Genomic DNA, 23,774 nt, shown 5'->3' with positions numbered 1-23,774 from the left:
AGAGTAGGTAGAATCTTGCAGTCAGGCTGCCACTACTGCTTTGTTCACACCGCTAGGAAAAAGAGGCATCAGATGATGCTCTTGTTACCAGGTTTAAAAAGATGGTTGGAAGTACATAATGGGCGAAATTCCTGGCGCAGACCATGATTCTATTGATGAAGGCATAAATATTACTATTTACGCATTACTGTTTCAGACCTTATGATAAGGGTTTCAGTTGGAAATCTGCAAGGCCATTTTGAATGCGAGGACTGCACAGAGTTATTGGAAATATTTTTGCACATAAACACAACCATGCCTAAGAGAAGCTACAATATTAGATGAAGAGCACAGTAAAGTCTCTTTTTTTCACTACACTAATATCACAACACTCACGCTTTTTGATTAAATCGATTCTTAGCGACTTTTGTGCCCTTCACTTAAATGAAACTTTGAATAAACAGAACACATTTTTCTGTCCCTTTGAGTTCTGTTCAGCACTGTTTAATACAGCAACACAAGAAAGTGCCATCAACAAAGTGATTGTTATCTATTCCTGCACTGGCAATGAGGATAAAACAAAGTTAATAGTATTGATGTCTCTTAATGTGAAGCCTTTGAGTTGCATTGTGCTTGATGCTTACCTGAATATTGCTAAGAAGCCACAGAAGCACAGGTAGCAATTATGCCAAACATTGAAATACAAATCCATGGCACAGGGCAGAGAACATTGGCAGCACCTGTCTTGTAGCCTCATAACATTAATGAACTATGAAGACGCAAGAAAATAGCCTGAAAGCAATCAACTACATTTGGGGATGCCACTTTAAGGGTATGTCTATTCTCTAAATATTCAGCAGAAGTACGGCAATAAGAATGGCAGGCCTCCTACCGGGATTACGTTTTTGTCACTTGGTTTTCAAGAGCATTGACGAGATTTCCACCACATCCAGAGAGGCATCATGATGTATGTTGCATCATAAAAATGTTAAAGTACCCTGAATGTGAGTGAACGGTAACAATGCCCGACGGCGAGATTAAAATAGTACTGGCACATTTTCAGCCTGCCAAGTGTCATGCTTTTATGCGAAAGAAGAGAGTGGTAAAGTTTGTGAAACTTCAAAAATGCATGACTGTATGCCTTTAAAGAAATCGAGAGGTCCCGGGCTGATGACAAATGTTTGTTCCATTCCCTCCCACTGCACATCCTTGTGTCTTGTTCTCTGGAGGGCCTCCCCACTCAAGAAGGCTGTGCACTTCAGAAGTGAAGCATGGTGGCCGTGCAGTTTCTCACCCGAAGCATGCGATCCAGCTCGGCTATGCTCTGCTCGAGGGAGTGAAGCTCGGGGTAGTGGCCCTGGATGTCTTCGAGGCAGGAGCTCAGGCCCTGAACGGCTTCGCGCAGTGGTGATGGCGCCGACGAAGGTGGAGACACATTCCCACCTGATTCAGCCAAGTCAAGGCTGCTGCAGCAGTCAGAGCCACTGTCACCACCCATGCTCGACCACCTAGAGTTCATCGGGAAAGTTAAGTTCAAACCAATTTGAATTACAAAAAAAAGTTGACCTCGCACAGAACATGTGTAAAGCAGTGCTAGCTTCACAACACTGCGAGATAGACTTCACTGTAACCTCTTTGTTTCTCATGCTTGTGTCACTGTAATACCAGGTAGCCTTAGAAAAGTGCAGGCACTGTGGACTTGTAGCAGAATACTGAAACAGACTTGAACAACAGTGCCGGTGGTGACATCTGGTGACTGACTATTCCAAACTGTATTCCACTTATAAGCTGGCATAAATCTGTTGGAAATTGCACATATCACTGAAGCCTTCTGTATCGCCTTCTTTTTAGCACTGGAATTAAGTAATGGAAACGCAACAAAAACAGTTTAATAAAAGGGGAAGAATTGGCCTGAAGCTGAATTTTCTGCGGAACTAATTTGCTTACAAGAACTTTGAGAACAGCATCAATAATTCTTGCCACCAGCACTGCAAGTGACAATAAGCAGCACTAAAAATATAAGTTGTTCACAATTGCACCATTTTTACACAGATGCACTGCCAAAGTAAAACATAATAAATCTGTTGAAAGTACAGCCTTTGTTGAAGAAAATTGAGCCATTTCGTGCATGACTGCAGATAACTCCAGGATGTCTGGTATGTGTTGCATCTGCACTGCTGAAAAGATGTGGAGAGAAAGGCAAGCCTAAGATATGCAACCTAAACCCCTTAAGCTTCGTAAAGTACTGCCATGCTTTGAAGAATACCACCTTCTGCTCACACGCTCTGGCCTAGGACAACACCGCGTCGCTATTGGCCTAATAACATCACGTGGGCCCTCGCGCCGTGCATCAGCGCCATTTTTGCTTGAGAATCGTCTACGGAGTGGCGAGGAGCGCATGTTGGCGCCGCTGCTACACTCGAGCAGTGTAGGCGGCGCCATGGTCGAGGAGGGAGCGTGAAAGAGAGGAGAAACGAGGAGGAGTGAAGGCGGAGGAGGAGAGTGTCGCTACTTTACTAAGTTTAAGGGGCTTTAATGCAATTCACACAACCTTCTAGCACCGGATGTTCCAAATGAATGACTCAGCAACATTCATGCTCCCAGTGGCTCTATTTCTTTTGATAAAGGCTATACATGTGATTGCCGTACCCTCTACAGCAAGGCGTATCCAGAGATTGAGTATTGAAACTCAAGACAAGAAGAAAAAGAGAAAAGCCACATAAGAAAATACTATACACTCGAACCTCAACATAACAGACAGAGTCATAACAAATTATTAGACATAACGAGGTAAATCAAATGTTTTTAGCTCAAATTGCCTTGTAATAAACTTGCAATGAATTTGCGTCAAATGCAAGTTTGTAATAACAAGGTTCGAGTAGATACTCACCTCTGTGAAGTTGTAGTTTCCACAGCCCTAAGTGTCGGGCTCTGTGGCCTGTTGTGCACATACGAGTTGACAAGAAGTGTCTGACCAGCAGCCGCTCGTGGAAACTCCTCGTTCGGGCTAGTCAGGGTCGAGCTGGGTGCAGACATGCTTCCGGCTGACCCTAGGCTGCCACCAGGGCTGCTTCCCTGCGGGGTCATCCTTCGCCTAGGCCCCTCCCACTCGGTCACCTGAGGCCGCCAGTCACGCTGTCCCGTCTCCAGCTCATGCACCATGCTCTGAAAAGGAAGCCGCAGGTAAGCACGGAAGGTCCATGGACTACGAAAACTTTGATAAGGTCTGATACCATCAACACAAGTAATGCTTATGTCAAGTAGTAAAGTAATTATGCCTCACAGCAAGTACCAACTATGCCAAGAACAAGTTCTTCTGAAGTAGCAGTTCTCACATATTCATACCTGCCAACTTAAAAGTGTGAGAATTACTTAGTTAATTGGCATAAAAATATAAACTGGTAAAGAATAAAAAGAATTGCTGTAGATGTATAATTCAGACATTGTTATGTTTAAATGCTGTGAATTGGCACTTTATTCTATTGGCACCTTGTTCTATTGTCACAGGCAAATATAATGATTTGTGACACAGAAAAACAGGAATGTGCATGAAGTTGATGAAATATGCACGCAATGGCATCTGAAATTTTGCTTGCCATTATACATTGTTTGTATATGGTTGGTACTATCATGGATAAGCACAAATAATTGTGTTCCTTTGAGATCAGTTTTGCCATAAGCTAGACGCAAATTAAAAATTGCGAGATTGTTGCTCTCATAAAAAGCTCTAAAAATTGAACACAACACAATAAATTTGTAAACTTGAACAGGTATGTCAAAGTAGCAGTTCTCAGATATTTAATGCTTATAAATTATCTGAATGACTAACATGTCACTCAGAATCTTTCCTGAATGCACCGAGGGCAGACATCAAGCTAGGGTATAAAAATAAGGTATATGGCAATCCTGAAAAATAAAGAATGTTGTTTAAAGTAGTGCTGTGAGCATATTCACATCTCTTCATGTACCCTGTGTGACCTATTCCTCTATATCGTCAAGCTAGACCCATGACAAATACATGCATTTGAAGGTGCTTGGATAACAACTTACATGCATGTCATAGGCACAAAAGTTAAAAGGTGCAAAGATCGCAAGGTATGATAGAGATCAGGCATTGGTAGATGACATTCCAGCTGATATTGAGAGACTGGAGGCAGCCAGGGCAGGTCCTAATGCATAGACCAGATAACAAGTAACAGAATGAGTGCTAAAAGAAGAGAAGCAGTTGAGTGGTAGAGAGTAAGATGAAGGTGACAATCCATGACCCATGAAAAATGATTTTCATTTGTCATTGTAGCAGATGATACGTACTTCTTACTTATTCTGGATAAACCAAACAATTACTGCCTACAAATATGGGCATTGAAATGACATGCACTGCCATATAACAGCATTTCTGCATAAAAATGCGAGCATGAACAGCACAGCAGCCTAGCTGAAACAGTCATTCACGCCAGGATTCTTTACTTAGGCAACACATAGTGCATGGTGCTACACATGTTACTCACCCCTGTCCTTTCGAGGATGGTTTCACCCCTGAATGGTGATGTGCCACGCCGTCTCGTGAAAGGAGAGCTCATCACACTCAGCACTGGAGGCGACTGCTTGCTGCCCGAGAGATTATCTTCCATGCAGCCATGAAGAGGACTAGGGGTAGCATGCAAGTAAAAAAGTAAGAAAAATTTAGAAGATTTTGGTGAAAGAAAAGCAAACAAACTGCACAGGTGTATTGAAGTGGGCTGGCTTGAGCATTACTGAAATCCTAAAATGCGAAAGAACAACCTGTGAACAACATTCTGTGAGTAAGAGAATGGCTACCAAGAGAAAGCAAATACAGCCAATGACCATTAGAAATAACAATGAGATTAGAGGAGGAGGAGTACACATTGATGAGAGAAATACCAAGATTGAGGCATATTTAACTACCACTAAAGAGATAGGAGACCAGAATGAGAAGCACACAAGACACATTTCAAAATTGTGAAAGTTCTCCAGGAGACAGCATTTTACTGAGCTGCATTTAACAATTTTTATAATATTTTCCCTCCCTTACAACTTCCTTATTGTTTTTTTCCTGCTTCCTAATCTAGACAGCATTTTATGATTGACTTCTGTTAAATTGCTTTCCTTGCATACTATGTGTTCTCTTGCTTCCTTTTAGCTTTTGCACACCTTACTGGGGGATTTGAGGACAATGCAGGTTGTGTCGTTTCAAGTGTTAAATGTTCGGGAGCAAGACGCTGTGTGTGCATCATATACAATATGTACATTTTGAGTGCACTCACTTCCATGTGATGACCAGATTAAGCTTGAGCGATCCACTTGAGTTGAGATTGATGGTCATCAGCTGTGAATGAGAGCTGAAAAGTTCCTTGATCTCGCAGGACTTGTTGCCCAAAAGAACATTCTTTCCAAGGCCACGCACTTCCACTGCCTGCATTACCGAGAGCATCGGAAGCAAGACTCAGTAAAAAATTAGACCTCCTAGCGTGACTGAAAAGAAAATAGAAATTTGCAGTTTTGCCCTAGCTGTGAAACAGAAAGTCTATAGCACTGAGCACAGCATCACTTGAAGGAGACATTCGCAGCAGTGTATGAACAACCTGTGTATCACTGTGTCCGCTAGCGGGCCCTGTACAGTGCTCAGTCAGGTGGTATGAACACAGTCCATGTACCGGGGCAGGTATGGGTTTTTACGTCATCCTGAGCCCATGCAAAGGTGCAAAAAGTGGGTACCCTATTTTCTGTACTAGTCTGTATTTTCTGTACTAGTCTAAAGTCTGTACTACGGCCACACTAGGTGCTGTGTGCCAACCTGGGTCTTCTTATATGCCCTCTCAGGACCATCAATGTCGCTGAAGCTGCAGCACAATTGTTATAAAAATATATCTTCAAGAACTGTATGGAACATAGGGAATTTGCAGGAATTAAAGCAGTTTTGCCTCTGCGTACAGCTTTAGGCTACATTCGCTACTGCACCTTGATGTAGAGGAATTCGCCCAGCAAGGCCTTCATGATGACTTGCTGGTTGTCCCAGACCTGCTGGCCGTTCTTCTGGACACGGCCCCGCGACTTCCACTTCTGCTCCCCGTGCTTGACACTTATCTCAAAAATGTCCCCAGCACAGAGACGTGCAAAACCCTGGATTCCTGTCAAATAGAAAATGAGCGTCTCAAACTAAAGAATAAGAATACAACAGCACTTTCCATACGATTGCACCTTCATGCATTAATCTTATAAGGATGATATCTCCTCTTTATGATGACGTGATTAGGTGATGGTTATATGGCACATGGTTAGTCGATATAGCTGGTAGTTTTGATTTTACACGGACGGACAAGGCCATTTTTCATATTGAAGCACATCTTTATGCTCTTGACTTGACATCACAGATGCTCCACATATGGATCAATCACATCTCTGAAAGCACAGATGTAAAGTGTGATAGAGAGTGGCAGACTGATTAGACATATAGCTTTTATACAGTGCTACTAGTAGTAGCAGTAACAGACTGCAGTAACAGTAGTGCTAGAAGTAAAGCTCTAGTAGCACTTGAATTCTAAACAGAAGTCGAGACAACATTAATGCAAGAAACCAGAGGTTAAATTGCACAATCACTGAGAAGCAGACTTAAGAGACTGTTCTACCACTAGAGTTAAATGGTGGCACAGACTCACCACGCATCTGGAACTGCAGGGTGCCCATTAGCTGCTCCAAGTGGGCTTCCAGAACGCACAGGGTGTCAACGCACTCCCGGTACCCAGAACGAACTCCATGCAAAGCGTTGTCCTTCTCACAACCAGGAGACAGCACATAGGCGTACGCCATGCTTCGCACGCCATCACGCATCCTCTGCTGCACCTCATAGTGCTCGCGCAACTCCTCCACCTTAAAAAAAGAATGATACAGTGGATTCAGCACAAGTCTCATGCACGTTGCTGCAACTGCAAAAGCTCACAGTTATCTGCGGTGCTGGCTCAATGACTGGCGTTAGCATTGTACCGTTGAGCACAAGTTTGCAAGTTCGATTTGTGGGCTTGGTGCCCGCATTCTGAAAGGGCCGTTAAAGTCCAAGTGTTGCTTTGGTGTGTTCAATAAATGAATGGATCAATCGATCGATCGATCGATCCGTCAGTCAGTCAGTCAATAAATCAGCCAAACAATCAATCAATCAATCAAATAGAAGATTGCCTGTCTGCCCATGTAGCTTGTAGGTAGCATACAGTTGTAGTCGGCAAACTAAATGGCAATTTTGGTCGTAAGTGTCCCCAAGGTGCCAGATGATAGATCTGCATGCAGGCACTTTTTTTTTCTTTTTTTTTTCACATTCCGATATGAATAAGTAAAGCTTTTCAATTGCTTCACCTTCAATCTGCAATGTAGTTCAACTGAAGCCTCGAGGTTGCCATATAAAGAGCATTTTCACACTTTTTAAACCATTGCATCTACACAAATAGCATGTCATAACCTCTAAAGAGACATTCCCAACTAATGTTGCTTTAAGCATCCACACTTCTTGTTTTCATAACATGTTTTGACCAGATCACTAACTCAATTTCAACAAATGTCATTATATTACAATAGAGAAAGATTGTTATTTTTGGTTAATATAATAAAAGCTAGTTTGGCAAGCAATTTCATTGAGCATGGTAACTAATAATTTAATAAATTGCAGCACTTGGCACATGTACAGCCTCAATGTGCTCTTTTATAGTCACCTCTCTCGTCTACAAAGAAGGACCATCTGAGCAAGGGAGTTCGTAGGAACTCGTACTTTACCTTAGAAAGCTGGAACTCAATTCGCTTGAGGTATCTCTCAGCTGCCTTCAATTGCTGGAAGAAAATAAGCGACATATTCAAATTCTACAAACACATTCAAAACATTGCATTGGTTAGAACAGCAGGCATAAGTGCGGGTGGAAAAATATCTACACTCAGGAACACGAACTGCGTGGAAAGCAGGCCTCAAGACAAATATGATCATAAACATGCAAGCAGACCAACTAATACTGAAGAGTTAAATCTGCGGCAATATTCATTACTGGGAGACTGAAATGCACTCCTTTGCATTCATTAAGCGACTGTCATAACAAAAATTCATCATAGCAAGTTTCAAGGCAGCGGGGAAGCAGTGGTGCTGCATTGTTAATCAGCACATAATGTGCAAATATGGCAGAAGCAAAGACGCACAAATACATGCTGATCATGATGCACAAACACAAAAAGAACAATAGCAGGAAGATATTCCTTTCATACTCCCATGAGCATCTTGTGGAGAAGACCCAAATTTTCACTCAAGCGACCATAGCGGCTTAGCATATATGCCAAACACAAAAGTATTCTGTGTCAAGATATTCAGCAGGAAAGCTACTCAGTGCATATGTCAGCTACCCACTTATATATCATGAATAATCATAGCTTGAGAACACGTTCTGTGTCCCTTTCCATATTGCTCATGGGTGTACACGTCCTGTAGCGAGTCTTTGATTGTGTCACACACACTGCTTGCGATGCTATACGATTCAGTACTCTGTGCTTTTCAAACATCAGCAATGCAGAAAATGCACGTCAACATTCACAACAACAGGGACCACAAGAGCTTGCATGCGATAGCAGAACCACAGCACAGATATGCCAATGGTTCCTCACCTTCTCGCAATCGTAAAGTTTTCCCTGAGACTGAAGAGACAGAAGAGGATGACAGGACAGGCAAGACAAGAAAAAGAGAGTAAACATATCTAAGCAAAAAAGGCAAGATCAGAAGTGACCAGGACAGAAAGAACCCACGCACACACACTAGACAAGACTAAATGTGAAAGCAAGATGACACAGCGTGGAAACTATAGTACTGTACAATATGTTGCATTAATAAGGGAGCCAGTAATAAATATCTCCTCCAGCCAGATTGCCGCCTTTGTTCATGATCAAATTTGGCACACAAGTAGCATCTTGTGGTACGCTGTGTTCAATAGCATGTTTGGATGTGTTACCTGCTTTGCCCTCAAGAAAGCAAAGATGTGTCATTTGTAGCAACGCCTCATTCAAAAAATTTCCATTTTTTTTTCACTGAAATAGTGGCACCATCTGTCACAGTTGAAGTACAGCAATCTTTTTTCACTATGTCACTGTTGCACTGCTCAGAAAAATTATTCTTTTGTGTGGAATTCTCACAGATGTGCCTATTCTCAGAAGAACAGCCAAGTACTGGCATTAAACGAAACACTGTGAAATGCCATCTGTGTTTAAGCAACCCAGAAGTTCAACTGTAAAAGCTATTCATATCTGCCTCCCTTACTTATGCAACATTTGGCACACTAAAAGACACGGCACTACACATTGAAGCTTCGACTGAGCACGTTTAAATCGTATCCTAAGTTCTACACTCAAGCCTGACTAGATAATCAAGGCAGCTGCAAAGGGAACTAAACAATCAAGTGTCCTCATCCATGCAAATAAAACCTACCTGCGATGAGGAGAGCGACAGATTATCCACGGAGGATCTCAAGCTGAGAATGTCCTCCTGTGCTAAACTGACACATTCCCTGCACAAAAAAAGAAAAACTGCGACAGTTAGGGATTAAAGATAGCAACATAACAAGCCTAACTCACTACCACTGCTATGAAGAATTGACCAAATGAAACAATTACGCAAGCATGCAGCGTGTCAGATTTTCTCAGGTCATTGCAGCTTAATGTAAGCAGAGTCCAAATGTATCAGGACAACTAAGGAAGAACATAGGATGAGCATTGCAGGATGAGCACTGTGAAAGTTTATTTTCATTAAGACAGACAGTGCTCATGTGCTTGCTTAGGCATCTTTGTCCGTCTGCATGCTGCTTACAATGGACCACTTCCAACTTGCCCATTTCAACACATCCTGCACACTTACACTGTTAAACCGTTTTCCAGATGATACTATAGTGTAAATTAAAGAGCACCAAAACGCTTTTACAAGATGGCAAGAAAATGTTTCCTATCTTTAGGCAACACTGCCATGAACATGCAAGCCAAATTATTCTGCCGCATACAGCATGGAGACCACAGCCTCACATAAGAGGCTGCTTGCTCTCTCCTGTGGCCTTCAATATCCCCGCATATTTTCCTGTCATACGACATCAGCAATGACATCATATGGGGTGCGACGGCCCATAGACTCCAGCCATTGCGCAAGCAAGTGTACACCCTTCCAAACTCTTTAAGTAGGGAAGAAGAGGTTGTTAATGCATCATAATCATTATTTATGTCAACACTTTTTGGTCAACCTCTGGCATTTTTATCGGACACCAATTTCAACATGGTTTACCATAAGCACTGGATGGAAGGACGAAAAGAACAGAGTGACATTTACATTGCCCCCCTCCCAAGCCGAGTGAAACCAATGAGTTGAGGGGGATGCAAGTGAACATTTCACGATTTATATCTATATTCATATGTCCTTTTTACAGATTTTTTCAGGAACATACTCCTTGAAATGTGCATCATGCACAAGTCTAAATTATTTCAGCATGGTGCTCACGTTTCATGAAGGTGCTCTCTATTTATTTAAAAGAGCGAGATACGAACAAAAGGTTAGGATTTCTTATTAGAGAAGCATTACACTTGCAACACTGTACTAGCCATATCTTGAAAGAAAGGTTCTGAAACAATAGAGATACAACTTCAACATAAGTAATTAATTAACTCAGGGATGCTATTTGGCTTTATAAAGTTAAAGCTTTTATATGGCTACGCAACAGAAAAAGATTGACAGAAGTAATCCTGACCTGAGGCCCCTTTCCACGGCGTTGAAGATGAGCAGAGTCCTGGCTGGCCGAGGAGACCTAGGTGGTTTCCCGGACCACGTTGAGGAAATGCCCTGGAGGATGCGTCGAGGTGCATGCGGACTATGGTGTTGGCCTAGCACTGAACCTGCGCGCAGCAGGAAATAGAAGGTTGAGTGTTTCAGAGTAGAAACGCATTATACAGTCACAAAACGTTTCCTGTATATCGGGCTACGCAATGCATCGCAGTTGCGTGGGGAAGCTAATCCCAGAATTTCAGGGTGAACGAAATGAAATTGGCAGAAACGAAAATCGCGGACTGGCATTAGACGGACCGCGGATGCATCACCAACGCGCGGCACCAATGAACCATGTCCTACTTCCTCACCAAGTAAACGTTATAAACTGTGCATCGTAGTGACGCGTGGCACCAGCTGCAGCCAACGGCTGTTCTGGATGTCCTTTTCAAGCCCCGCTCATATCGAGAATTCAGAAGTGTCGTAATAACGTAACGAAAGAAAAAGGCAGAAAGCCACGGGAGAAAGGGTTAAGAATCACGTGAGAAGATGCTCAAGACACAGGCTAGGCCCACTAGGCGGCTAGCGAGGGCGCGAGTAAAACCAAAGTGCCGCCACCGCGAGAGTGCAGTGCGCGGCAGAAGTCTGCGCTTGCATTAACATTTGAAATCGATAAACTTCGCCTGCCTGCTTAGCGACTTGGAAGAGTTTCTCCAATTAGCGCAGCTTTCGATTTACCGAACCTACGCTTAAAGAAATTTATCGATTAACATCGCAAGTCGTCAGTACAACGAAACCCTCAGTTTACTCGCGTTTCCGATTTGGCGAAATATTGAGCAATGAAGTTCTCGGCTTAATGAAAATCTCGAATTCAACAAAGCTGCCGACTTTACTGCACGATGCGGCGTATAGGTGCGGGGTAATTTTTTCAATAGCTTGCCATGTTAATGTCTAAGAATATGAGATTCGCTTCAATCAGACTATTTAGGCAAAAACGCTCGTGCATTGATCGGTGGCACATCGTCCAGCCTTTCGTTACAATGTCGCGCGAGTGCAAGTGTACTCCCCAACATAAGAACGGAAAAGTGCGACTTACGGTCGAGGCATGGAACATCATCAATAGCGGTAGCACGCGTGGATAAGTCAGTTTTCGAAATAATATTGCACAAATAGGAATTTTGCATGCCTATACAGTTATCTATCACGAGTGCCCGGACGAGTCCATGATGTCTCTTCAAAAATAGCACACCGGCGACCCTGGCTCATGCTCCTGAAGTCGTCCTATTTTTTAAAATAAAAACCGGTGAGAAGACACCGTTTCGTGATGGACGCCGGTGCCGTGACGGCGATAGGACGAGGCGTTTGACGGCTGCGTGGATCCGGCCTTGGGGTCGGCATGCCTTCCCTTGAGCACGCGCAATAAGTTTTGCGTCTTCCTACTTTTCCGCCACAGTGCGACCTATCAGTTGCTAGAGTCTGCGTTTCCCTTTTCGTTTGACGTGTGTTTGGACGCACGCTTTTCAGTGACATGAATCACTATACATTTCACTTTCGTTAATTCGACTCTTGCGGGACTGCAAGATTTGGTCGAATTATCCAATACAGTAAATTAACAAACGGCGGCAAAATGAACAAGTAATATTTTTTCTTTCTTGGAGCAGGCTCTCGTGGTGGCCACTGCAGGACAGGTTGCCGCCGTCGCCGCCGTCTCCCAGAGAAGCGGCAACGCCGACTGTTGAATTTCTTGCGTTTTCAAGCTTTTATAGACCATTGCGTGCATGAGGAGATGCCGCTTAGTGTCAAGTTAAGCGAAGCGGCATGCTTTCTCGTTCGAACTAGGCGAGTTTTCCTTCCGTAGCAGTGCACGATTACTCTCCGGGACTTTCCAGGGCGACCGAATTAACCGAGAAGTCGAATTAACGGGCGTCGACTGTACACATCTGCGTCCAGTAAACTCGACGAAGTCGGGCCTTCTCCTTTGTATAACATACCAACTCGCCCAAAGTGCCACGCTTTTGACCTGCCGGCACTTTTCCGGGCGTTCGAATTAACCGAGAAGTCGAATTAACGGGAGTCGACTGCACACATCTGCGATCCAGTAAACGCGACGAAGGCGGGCCTTCTCCTCTGGGGTATATACAGCATCTCCACCGAGTTCAATACAGCACGTACTCTTGGAGAGTGTGCTAGATCCGGAGCTGGCTCCACTGCTGCTGCTCAGGCTGCCGTCGGCGGCGACGCCGTGCAGCGGCTGCCCCGACGAGGAGCCCGAGGCGGCGCTCGGGGTCCGCCGGTGGCCGCCGTGCAGGAGGCCCGCGAACGACCGGCTCCGGGCCAGCACAGAGCCCGAGCCCGGGTCCGCAGGCTGCCGGGGCTTGAGCCGCTCGCTCAGCGACATGTCCTCGCCGTCTGCGAATCACAGAGAAACAAAAGGCACGATGAGGCCGAAAGTGCACTTGTACAACGAAAAAGAAAAGCCGGTGCGACGTGTGTACCGTATAGGAAAGCGCCAAATCTGGGCGGTGCAGTGCAGTCGAAGGCATGCACATATTGCGCATGGGCCAATGAGGAAACACAACCAGAAAAGGGTTTCCACTGTCCCGTTTTACCCAGCGTACGCAACTAATTCGTTCGTGTTAAATATGAGCAAGTCTTACCAAATATATACCGTTATAACATTTTGTTCACACCTCTGTAAGTTGTTAATATTGAATTATTTATTCAAATTTATTTTTATTCAGATACATCACAGGTTCCTATTGGAACATAATGTGAAGGGGGTTTTACAAACCTTGTAAGATCAATAACATGGAGCGAAGGTGTTCGCGTTTTGCAATGCACCTAATGAGTACATTATCAACACAAACAACAAAACTATTGGATGCGCTGGCCATGTTGGTTTGGTATTAATAAGGCAATAAATGCAGACACGAAAATGTTTCTCAATGTGAGTGCTAAAGTAAGACCAGCAAAAGCGAGACATTTAGTACCAATCAAACATCGTTATACTTACTTGGAAAGCATATTTAGCGCCAGCAAACAAGGACAGAAGGGAGACAACACCACAATGCGCCCCTGCAGTCCTTGTTTGCTGGCGCTAAATATGCTTTCCAAATCAGTCTACCAACACGCCCAACAAATGGCAATGCTGATCGTTATACAATGGCTACACAGTATAGTTCATTAAAAACAAAGAAGAAAGAAAACCAAGCGAGGTAAGCTATGAAAAGAGGACGTGCAGATCCTCCTTGAATGCATCAGTGTTTCGCATATCGACCACTCTATCTGGAAGACCGTTCCGATAGGACACAGCATGTGGTAAAGCCGATAATTTAAATGCTTTTGTTCGGCCGAACAAGCGTGAACAAGAACAGGCGTTTCAAGCTTTGCTGATTATGGAGACGACGATAAGTACGATGGGCATGAGCAAGCGGCAGCGTAGAAGTGTGATGACGGTGAATTATTTTATGAAGGAGGCACATGAGTGGAAATGTTTCGACGCGGCTGGAGAGACGAAAGTGACAGCATTGACTTCATTTCGGTCACGCTTGAGCGTCGTTTGTAATCGCAAACGATGAAACGCGCCACACGGTTTTGTGTGCATATGACACGCCCTTGCTATGTGACATGCAGTATGCGAGGGTTATATTGCCACACCATTCTATCACTAAAGTTGCTCATACCCTGTCTTACATTCTTGAAAAAGTTATTCCTCAGAATTTTGAGAATGACAGGCCACAGACAAACGTCATGAAACAAAGCACCAGCAGCGCATGCCTCTTATGTTAAATATTCACAGACTGAAATATTAGAAGCGCGAAACAATAACAGAAACCCGAAAAGGATGCAATCTTTGTTGGCGCGGTTGCGCACAACCTCCGGGATCGGCCCATGCAAGAGGCCGCGTTTCTACCAGAAAGCTCGCCTTATCGTTCTCATTGGCTGGTGCGATCCTCGCCCGGGTTCGGTGGGTCATCAGAGCACAATCCTTTGCGTTTGTAGAAGACAGCACGAAGATGCATGGGGACGAGAAAAAAAAAAGAATTATCTGCTTTTGGCGGCCGCAATTATAACTGAAAGCCAGCACTAGAAAAAAGGTAGAGCCTACTGGCGTAGCCGGTCAACAGCCTACGTGAAAAGCTTCCATAATTCCGTATATGCTCATATAATATTGCTAAATATGGTGGTGATGGCGCTGATGATGATGGCTATTTGAAATGGTGTTACCGCACGGCAAAACGTCGCGCGACTGACGGTTTGGCGATGCAAGTCCGAATTCGCGTATACTTCGTATATACGTTACATATCGCGAACACGCACGGTCGGGGCTTAGATTTATTGAACATTAGTGAAAACGTTATGGAATAAGTTGCGCCAGAGAATAAACGAAGTTACTCGACGCGATAACTTTGGAAGGAATCCGCTAAAGCTGACAACACAAATATATGACATCACGCGAGCGGATGTCGAGGGCGCGCCATGGTTTGGGCGTCAAAGTAAAATTTAAGAAATAAAAACCATAGTTAGGCCCATCGTTTTTCTGCTAAATAATCGCCCCTTTTACTGCGGGTGATACGCACGGTGCTTCAAGAAAGTAAACCAAACCGCTATATCCCAGTAATCAGATTTATCAGCGTCCGTTTATGCGAACATTGTTAAACTGCGCGAACAAACGGACCACAGAGACAGCATGGGACAAGGACGGGCGCAGTCCTTGTCCCTTTATGAACGGACGCTGATAAACGACCGCACGCCCGTGGGCTCACGAAACGAATAGAACAGTGTCGATCATAACGTATAGGCTTGAGAGTCGAAGGCTACTAACTAAGCTATCTAACGAGGTTGTCCGACAGGACGGACACTGGCAGAGCATTGGACAAGTTTCAGCAATCAACTTTCGTGCGACGAGATCCTCGTCGGGGCCTTGACCGGACCCTCGTCGTCGGCGATGATGCTCTGTAAAGGCTCCCGAAAAATGCCTGCACTAGAGTGGTTTCAATCTGACAGTTTGAATAGGCGTCGCTGTTTATATTCATTCCAATAACCACTTTCGTCATCAACATTTCTGTTTTCAACCCCCTTCCTCAATGCTGAGTAGCTGGTCAGAATTGCGATTTAGGCCGACCTTTCAGGTGTCTCCCGCGAGCCCCTGATAAACGAAGCCAATGATAAAGCGAAGGCCGCGGGACCTTTATTTGAGCCACCTTCATTACACGAAGCCAATATTTGAACAGTACAGCACAAAGCGAACCCACTGCACACAGTGGCTCAACGACACGTCAGGGTATACGAGAGGACTGCGAGGACCGGTGCCAAAAAGTAAAAAAAAGAACGAAAGTAATAAAGAAGCCCAAGCACAAATCGACCGCAGGTATAAATACAGAGCGGGAATCGGAGGGGCCAGAAAAGGTCGGATGAAGAAAAAAAAAAAAAAGAACGAAGATTCCTAGTTAGGGTTCGTGCTTGAGGGATAGATCGGACGCACGGGGGGTCCCCATTCATCGCAAATGACACCTCATTATGTCGTCCCGAGAGACGCGGATGATACACCCTTACATGTATGTGTGCGCTCCCTTTTTAAAGAAGGATATCTCGCGTTCCGCAACTGTGCCGCCCCCTGGGGAGCACGAGAATGAAAAACGGCGGAACCGAAATGACCCAAGGGCCGCGCCAAGGGCGAAGGAAGCCGAAAACAGGCGGGAGGGGGAGGGGATGCATGCTCCCGCTGCACTGTCTCCGTAGCGTGCTTCGCAGTTGCGTGCAGTAGAGCGGAAGGCGATCGCGCATGAGCCGGCGCTTGTTCCGACTCCTAAACGCCAGTGGATTGTACTGACTGATACATCGGTCGATTGATTCATCGAAAAGGCTGCAAACATGTGCCGCCCACCTCTCGACGGCAATAAATTAAAGGAATATCTAGCTGATGCGTTTGCTTTAAGACCAAACAAAGCGAACTGTCGCCTTTAAAAAACAATAAGATCATAAATAAGATCAGCTAATCAGTTCTGAGGGTGATCCGTGTGCGGGCGCGAACTTGTCCGATTCACCTGGTACGTGCCGCCAAATCAGTAAGCTCGACAATCTACTCTATCGCATTTATCGCCACGCGAGGTCGCGGTTCCTTCATATATGTGTGATAAAAATTCAGAGCTGATTTAGCGGTAAATGCGCCTCTATCACATGACCTGCTTCCCACATTTGACGCACACTTCTTTTTTTCTCACTGAGACTTCTCATGCAAACGCATCAGAAGTAATTGCCGTGCAAGTACACATGGATGCAGAGTGACAGGGCGAAACCGAGATCTGTCATGAACGATACAGCATCGTCACTTATCGAAAGCTTTAGCGTTTAATATCTCGACACTGATTGCAGCGCAGAATAACGAATGAAAGAACGTGGTACTGTCGTCACATTTATATGTAGGTTACAAGGATTTCTATAATCTTCCTGATATTCAATAGTAGCACGTACGCTAACACTACAAGCCAGATAAGTATAACTGACCGGAATAGATTTTCAAAGATGTGAATCAGAATTCAGTAACATCGCTGAAACAAACACCTTTCGTGTTTCATTGCGAACTAACTATACCGAATGTTTCAGCGAACACTTTCAGAATATATTTTTAATGTTTGCCTGTTTAGCTGGTCTACTTGAAGAGACGGACATGACTTCACAAAAAAAATCGAAACGCATGATCGACTAATTAACAAAAATAAGTAATTATGCTTAAACTAATTAACTTATGGCCCATATTGCAATTTACAAATTCTAGCCGTGGAGCTCGCGAGGCAGATTCACTTAGAATGAATTTTCAGGATGAAACCCGTTTCGAGATATTAAATCCCGAACTTTTCTGAGAAATGCATTGACGTTCCAGTTATTTTCTTAACGAAACGTTGTTTTATGCATTCAAGCACAAGCGTAACTGGAACGCCAATGCATTTTTCCGCAAAGTTTGCATTTCCGCATTTTCCCGCAAACTGGTTTCATCCTGAGGACCAGCCTTGCCACTTCCACGGCTAGAATTTGTAAATTGCAACATGGGCCATAAGATGATGAGTGAGAAAGTTAATGAGTGAATTTCTGTTAGTCAATTATGCATGTTTTTTTTTTTTTTTGCAAATAGTGTCGGCCGATTCGATTAGGCCACTTCATGAACTAAAATTGCGCTGTCTGCCACAGGCAACCTTTAAGAATTTTTGAAAGTGTTCGCTGAAACACACTGTACATCGATCATGTCGAAATATATTCATATCACGTGCGCCTCCGGCATATTTGTTGGGGTCTGCGACAAAAAACGGCAATATTTGTGAATGGATATGAATGACGCCACGGATCGGTGATATTAAGGCTTCTGGAGCGCGGAACCACTATGAGGTCCGCAGCACATATCAGACGACGCGCCCTCTCAAGCTTCCGTGCCGGCCCTCTGTCTCGATGCGCACAATTTCAGCGAGGCGCCTTCTTTATTTTCCCTCCTTCGAGTGGCGAAAGAGACAGCCTCAAGAAGGCTTTCCTTGCGTACATAAAGAAAGCTCATTACTTTCGCTTTCTCGCCTGCCGGCGCAGGAAAAATTGATCGAACCTTCGGAGTGCCAATTACTCAGATGGGGGACACGCTGTGTGAGCTAGCCCCCGAGAACCGAGTGCAAATGAAAACAACGTGGTTTGCGTCGACACCGCTGCATTGATCGATATCTTCTATCTCTTGCCCCTTGCTCCCTCCCCCTTTTCCCCCTTTTATTTTGCGCTGCGAATAAGGCGCGGAGCACAGAACAAAAGCTGACACCCGCGAACCCAAGGCCACAGTCACTGCAGCGACCACGAAAACCATTGAGCCTCCTACGACAATCATTAAGGGAAATCTGGCATTGCAATCGATCAGACACTAAGGAAACGATGGATAAAAGTGCGTGGATTTGTCTAATCTTCGTGCCTGTGGCTTAAGGCGTTCTTGTGACGCTATTTATTACGCTTTATCTTTCTAAACTTCCAAGCGACCTTAGTTTTCCATACCCAGCAAGTCTCCGCGAACGTGCGCAATCATTGCGAATTTTTGCATTTGCATAGCAACATTTCGTTGACAATGACCGATCTGCAAATTGTCAAAGCTTTTATTCAAGTCAAGGGGACGAAGTTTATGCAAATCAGCGAATCAGATACGATAATGTTTTGACAGAAGATTTGCAAGGTACAATCTAACATGCATTGCAAGCTCGGCACAATCAGTGCATGCTCATTTCAATCAATTACTCATTACTCCCATGCTGAGTGAACCGTCATACTTGTAGCTACCACAGACACTAGCATCCGAGTTCCCTCTAGAAATATTTGTGGGTAACTATGGCGAAAACTGTATTAGAACTGTATTAAACTGTATCGACTGTATTAGAATCAGCACCACTCATTGCACATACGAGTAACCTGACATGCAGAATGGACCGGAAGTCTTATATGATTCCTTTTGAATGTTCAGCCGAATTTTCGCCGCAGACGTCGAGCGAAAGTGATCCGCAGTTGCATGCACAAATGACGTTGCAGACGACGCTGTGAAAACGAGCAGACGAATCCTCGGCTAATTGCCTCTGACATGGAGCAGACGGAACTGGTCCTGTCTACCGTTTCCTGAACTTCCGCCTGCAGTGCCTTATACAACGGGGCGCTAAGTAGCCGTCTCCATTTGCAGTCCATCGGCGAACGCGCACCGCAAAGCGAGAAGGAAAAGTAATAAAGGAGCAAATGGTGGCGAGAGCATCAGCGACCGCTTTGCCCGTCTTTTATACGCGGCTTTCGATTTCCCCAGAGTGACATGGGTTTCCCATTTGCTGGGACCAACACAGTATATATCGCAGCTACGCGGAGCAACGCCCTTCGATTGCCGAGTCTCAGGCTTACTGCACAGAAGCCCGAGCTGCAGCCAATCCACGTCTGATGAGTTCGTTCACCACAGTCGTGTGTTCGTGGCTGGAGAAGAGGCTTCTTGTATGGACTGCGGCGACCCCTGTACTGATTTCGGCATTACTTTTGCTACCTTTTCTGCGCCTGTACATATTTTTTTTTTTGCTCGCATCTATTCACGAGGTTTCTGTATCCTAATGATCCATACCCCGACGATGTAATGACCGTCTATTATATGGAAAATTGTATGTTCTGCTCGGAGCGATAAAATGAAAATGTAAAATGGAGATATATAGCAAGGAAAAACAGCAAAGCTGACTCCATGTCATATCTTCAGCGACAGAAATGAGAGTCCGGCCTTTTGATTGTAAGGTTTTTGGAAATAAGACCGCGTCCTTTCTATCGGCAGCTACTTCCGTTTATAAAGCTAGTGGCATTTATTTATATATATACATATATATTAATGCCACAAATGGAACGTTTCACGTACAATACATGACGCTTGAGCAACGCGCTTGGGCAACAGCGCATCGAGACTTGCCTCTCGAGAACACCAACTGGTATCACATTTCTCTCATTGCTTTGCGCAGTGACGCCACGTTGAAGCGCGCGTGAATCGCCCAAGGCGCCTGCGCAGATGCGTATAATCTGCTGGCAGCAGGTCGACAGGAACGAGACATCAACATGCCGAGATGATAGAGGCGCCCGCTGGCGCTCACGTGAAGTCGTCTGCGTCGTCTGCAGCAAGAGGAAACGCAAACGACGCCTGTCACCGAAGGGCGTGCTGAAACGCCAGACGCACTTGCAAGGACGCCGAACTAACGCAACATCAGAACATTTCACAGCGGTACGAAGCCGCTATGAAGGTGAATGGCGCTGGCTAACGCCACCGGGGCTACGTTTAGCACGCGTGCACAAACACCGAAAGTGGACAGAGAAACTGCCGCTGCCATTGCGCACGTCGTGCGAAGGTTGTGCGTTTGGCTCCCACCGGCGGTTAAGCAGTTAAGCAGAGGTAATTTCCTTGGCTTCATCTGTCAAGCCCCTCGACCCACCGCTTATTAAACGGCCAAGAATACAAAGGCAATTGACTTGATTATTCTAGCGATACGTTAACAAGGATTTCTTTAATATTAATAAAGTTAATCAGCCAAGTTAGCTGAACATGTGTTCCCGAAATACTACACGAATTAACGGATCGTCTCAGCGTGCAAGTTGCTCACTAAATAAGGGCGAAATCCTCTGCTTAAGTTGTGCTGATGAGGGTCGTCACAGACGTTATGATTTTCGTCACACTCGTATATCTTTCAGCGCGCGTCTCAACGTTTTTTCAATTTATCCCGAGCGCAGCAGAAAGATGATATTCAAAATATAGACATTACACATCAGATATATCAATCTGTATGAGGCTTGATTATTTGAAACAACTACTATATCTATAGCAAGACGCAAGCAGTTAGTTACATTTCGTATGATAAGCGTGGAAATCAATGATCAATACACCAATCAAGACTGACGATTAAACAGATTAAACATTTCACTGACGCTCACTTTTAGTAAACACTCGAAGACGTGTGCAATCCGAGCTGCTGCACATAAATTCAGGCGTCCGAGCGCTGCTTACAAACTCGCTTCTCCGCTTCAAACTGTCTCGCCTAGTTCGCATCTGCTGAGGAAACAAGACACCAGCCTGCCCACGCACGTTCCGGGAAAATAGCTGTCGCGCCATGTGTCCCAATCTCAAAGCAGTGCGTGCACTTGTAAAGAGAGGCGCCGCAAGGTGCCTAACAGAGGTGCCGCCATTCCTTTCCGTTCGGCGAGCAGAAGGACGAGAAGCAAAAGTAAATCCAGAAGTACTATCCAGAAGCAGATATGCAAAAAGCACAAGTAAATCCTGAAGGTCCAGAATTACAGTAAAGCAGTAGAAGTTGGGGTTTAAGTAAACAGAAGTAAAACGAGCATGCGTAGAAAATAAAAGGCACCATAAATAAGTGAAAAGGGGAAGCAGACGATGGAAAAGAACGAGAAAGAGAGGAGCGGGCGAGAGCAGACAAACCCGGCCTCAGCCGAGCGGCTTTTCTTCGCGCGAGAAAGAACCCCGTGAAAAGGAGAGCCCATCCACTTCGGGGAGCGCCGAGCCGCGTACCAACCGTGTGAACTCGGCGTTCGCACATGTGAGCCCGTTCCCCTCCCTAAATGCACCAGACGCAGAGCGCGGGTTGCACATCGCACTTGCCGCGCGCTCGGCGGGGGAAGACCCCGGAAGAAAGAAAAACCAGGAAAGAAAAGCAAAAAAAAAGGGATAGGGTGGTACTGGAGACCGGAAGACGGGAAAAAGAAGCTAACTAAACAACGGGTAAGCCAGCACCGCAAGAGGAAAGCTCCACTCCCGCTGCGAGCCGTCCGGGCGGCCACTCCCTTATTTCTTCCGAGAAAGCCATTATACTATACACGAGGAAGGAACCCGTCGTCCCAGAGCCCTCGGCGCAGATCCACCGGTCCCTCCACTCCTGGACGAGGAGGAAAGGAGGCCTAGCCTACACATGTCGAATTTCCTCGCGCATTACTGACGCCGGAGAATTCCAGTGGCGTAAAAGTCGATCGACACATATATCCTGTGCCGTACACGGCACATGGCATGCGATGATGAACGGTGTTCACCAGCGCAAATGCTCCAGTCACTGGCATAACTAGTGCTCTGAAATTTTGCCAGCAGGTGACACGCAATACCACAAGGACCATCTGGAACGCCATGCAATGCGCATGTACCCAATTCGCGCTTAAAAAGAATGGTAACAACGTGGCTTATTAGCAACATATTTTGGACATTACATCGAACCAGAAACATAAGCACAGAAAAAGTTACGAGCTGGCGCTATAAGAGATAGAATGCCCCCTGGCGGCGATAATTTCGAAAAGGTGGTGATACATTTTGCACGTACCAAGGCATGACTTGTCATTCTGCGTAATAAAAGATCAAACCGAGGGTTTGATGTCGGTAGTCCTTAGAACGTATGAACGAATCCCTAGCACTTGTCGATGACTAACCCTCGGAACTTTTCCTGCTTTGAATGTTCAGTCGGGCAGGTCAGTTCACTTACGAATAACCATTCCATGCTTTTGCCGGAGCGTTACCCTGAATGGACGACGATCCAAATTCTCCAGCTTCCGCACTCTTGTGGATGCGAGTCACAATTGCCAATCATGATTGAGCTATACAGAAAAGTGGACGTTCGAGGGCGATGGCACTGCAGTGCTTTAAATGAAACCGAAAAAAAAAAACACCGAGGACAGACCCACGGATTAGAGCACGGCAGAACGACAGTTATGCAAGCAGAAACACGGTAAATGGGGAACAAGGTCGCGGCTCTCTTCCCAAGGTGTCCGAATGTGCTTTCTTTTTTTTCGTGTGTTTTCTTATTTCTTTTCTTGTCGCTCACGCCGCTCTCATTCCGAGCTCGCTGCAGACGAGATCCGAGCGCGCTGGTCTGGGGTCGATAAGGCCGCACGGCGCTGACCGTGGCCCAGGGAGGGGAACTGTGCTTCCGCTTTGCGCCACAACGCGCCGCGAAGGCAGCGGAGTCTGCGGGCTTTTAGTCATCGCCCCGCGGAAGGTCACGTCGAACGAAAGAGCGCCTTATCAGCCATTCCGAGGAGGTATAATCAAATTACGGCCCGAACGCAATAGGGCACAAACATTGCTGGGGCAAATAACTTGTTATGACTATTGGTTGCCGAGAAGGGAAAGGAAAGTGCTGCAAGTCGCAATGTAACTGTTAACGTGAACAGGATTCTTGGAATTGTCAGACCGGTTTTTCTTTCCTTGTGTCCAACAGTTTTCGCGAAGCACACAGAACTGACGGAAGCGCCAGCGTTCCGAAGACTACGCGCTGACATCCAAGTTTCGGAGAAATTTGATTTTCGAATAACGGACAGGAGTCGCTTCTGTCACTCGGCCTAAATAAGAATCTTTGTTTCAGCTTACATAATGAATGACTTACGTTGAAAGCAACAACTTCACTTGTAACAGTGTGCGGGGCCGCTTGAGTGCGGTTGGGACCATGGACAAATTGGGACCATGGACTCAACCGCCATGCGCTCACAAGTCTACCGC

General features: G+C 45.3%; 1 protein-coding gene across 4 annotated transcripts in view; it reads right to left on the bottom strand.

Moving 5' to 3' along the window:
* The window catches only part of LOC142559988 (rho family-interacting cell polarization regulator 2-like), a 144,494-nt gene that overhangs the window by 17,317 nt on the left and 103,403 nt on the right, over positions 1-23,774 (bottom strand). For 3 of the 4 annotated variants that reach the window (XM_075671715.1, XM_075671713.1, XM_075671716.1), the window contains 11 exons: positions 12,929-13,165; positions 10,743-10,887; positions 9,443-9,521; positions 8,629-8,658; positions 7,759-7,812; positions 6,657-6,867; positions 5,959-6,128; positions 5,265-5,413; positions 4,488-4,626; positions 2,870-3,144; positions 1,274-1,487 (listed from right to left, as the gene is read on the bottom strand). In XM_075671715.1, the coding sequence (XP_075527830.1) occupies positions 1,274-1,487; positions 2,870-3,144; positions 4,488-4,626; positions 5,265-5,413; positions 5,959-6,128; positions 6,657-6,867; positions 7,759-7,812; positions 8,629-8,658; positions 9,443-9,521; positions 10,743-10,887; positions 12,929-13,154 (1,692 nt within the window). In that variant the 5' untranslated portion in view covers positions 13,155-13,165. The remainder of the gene's footprint in view (positions 1-1,273; positions 1,488-2,869; positions 3,145-4,487; positions 4,627-5,264; positions 5,414-5,958; positions 6,129-6,656; positions 6,868-7,758; positions 7,813-8,628; positions 8,659-9,442; positions 9,522-10,742; positions 10,888-12,928; positions 13,166-23,774) is intronic. The other variant, XM_075671714.1, reaches the window with a different exon arrangement.

This window comes from Dermacentor variabilis, chromosome 10, assembly GCF_050947875.1.
Source record: "Dermacentor variabilis isolate Ectoservices chromosome 10, ASM5094787v1, whole genome shotgun sequence".
NCBI lineage: Eukaryota > Metazoa > Arthropoda > Arachnida > Ixodida > Ixodidae > Dermacentor > Dermacentor variabilis.
The sequence above is the reverse complement of the archived record's forward strand: the minus strand, read 5'-3'. Positions and strand labels throughout refer to the sequence as shown.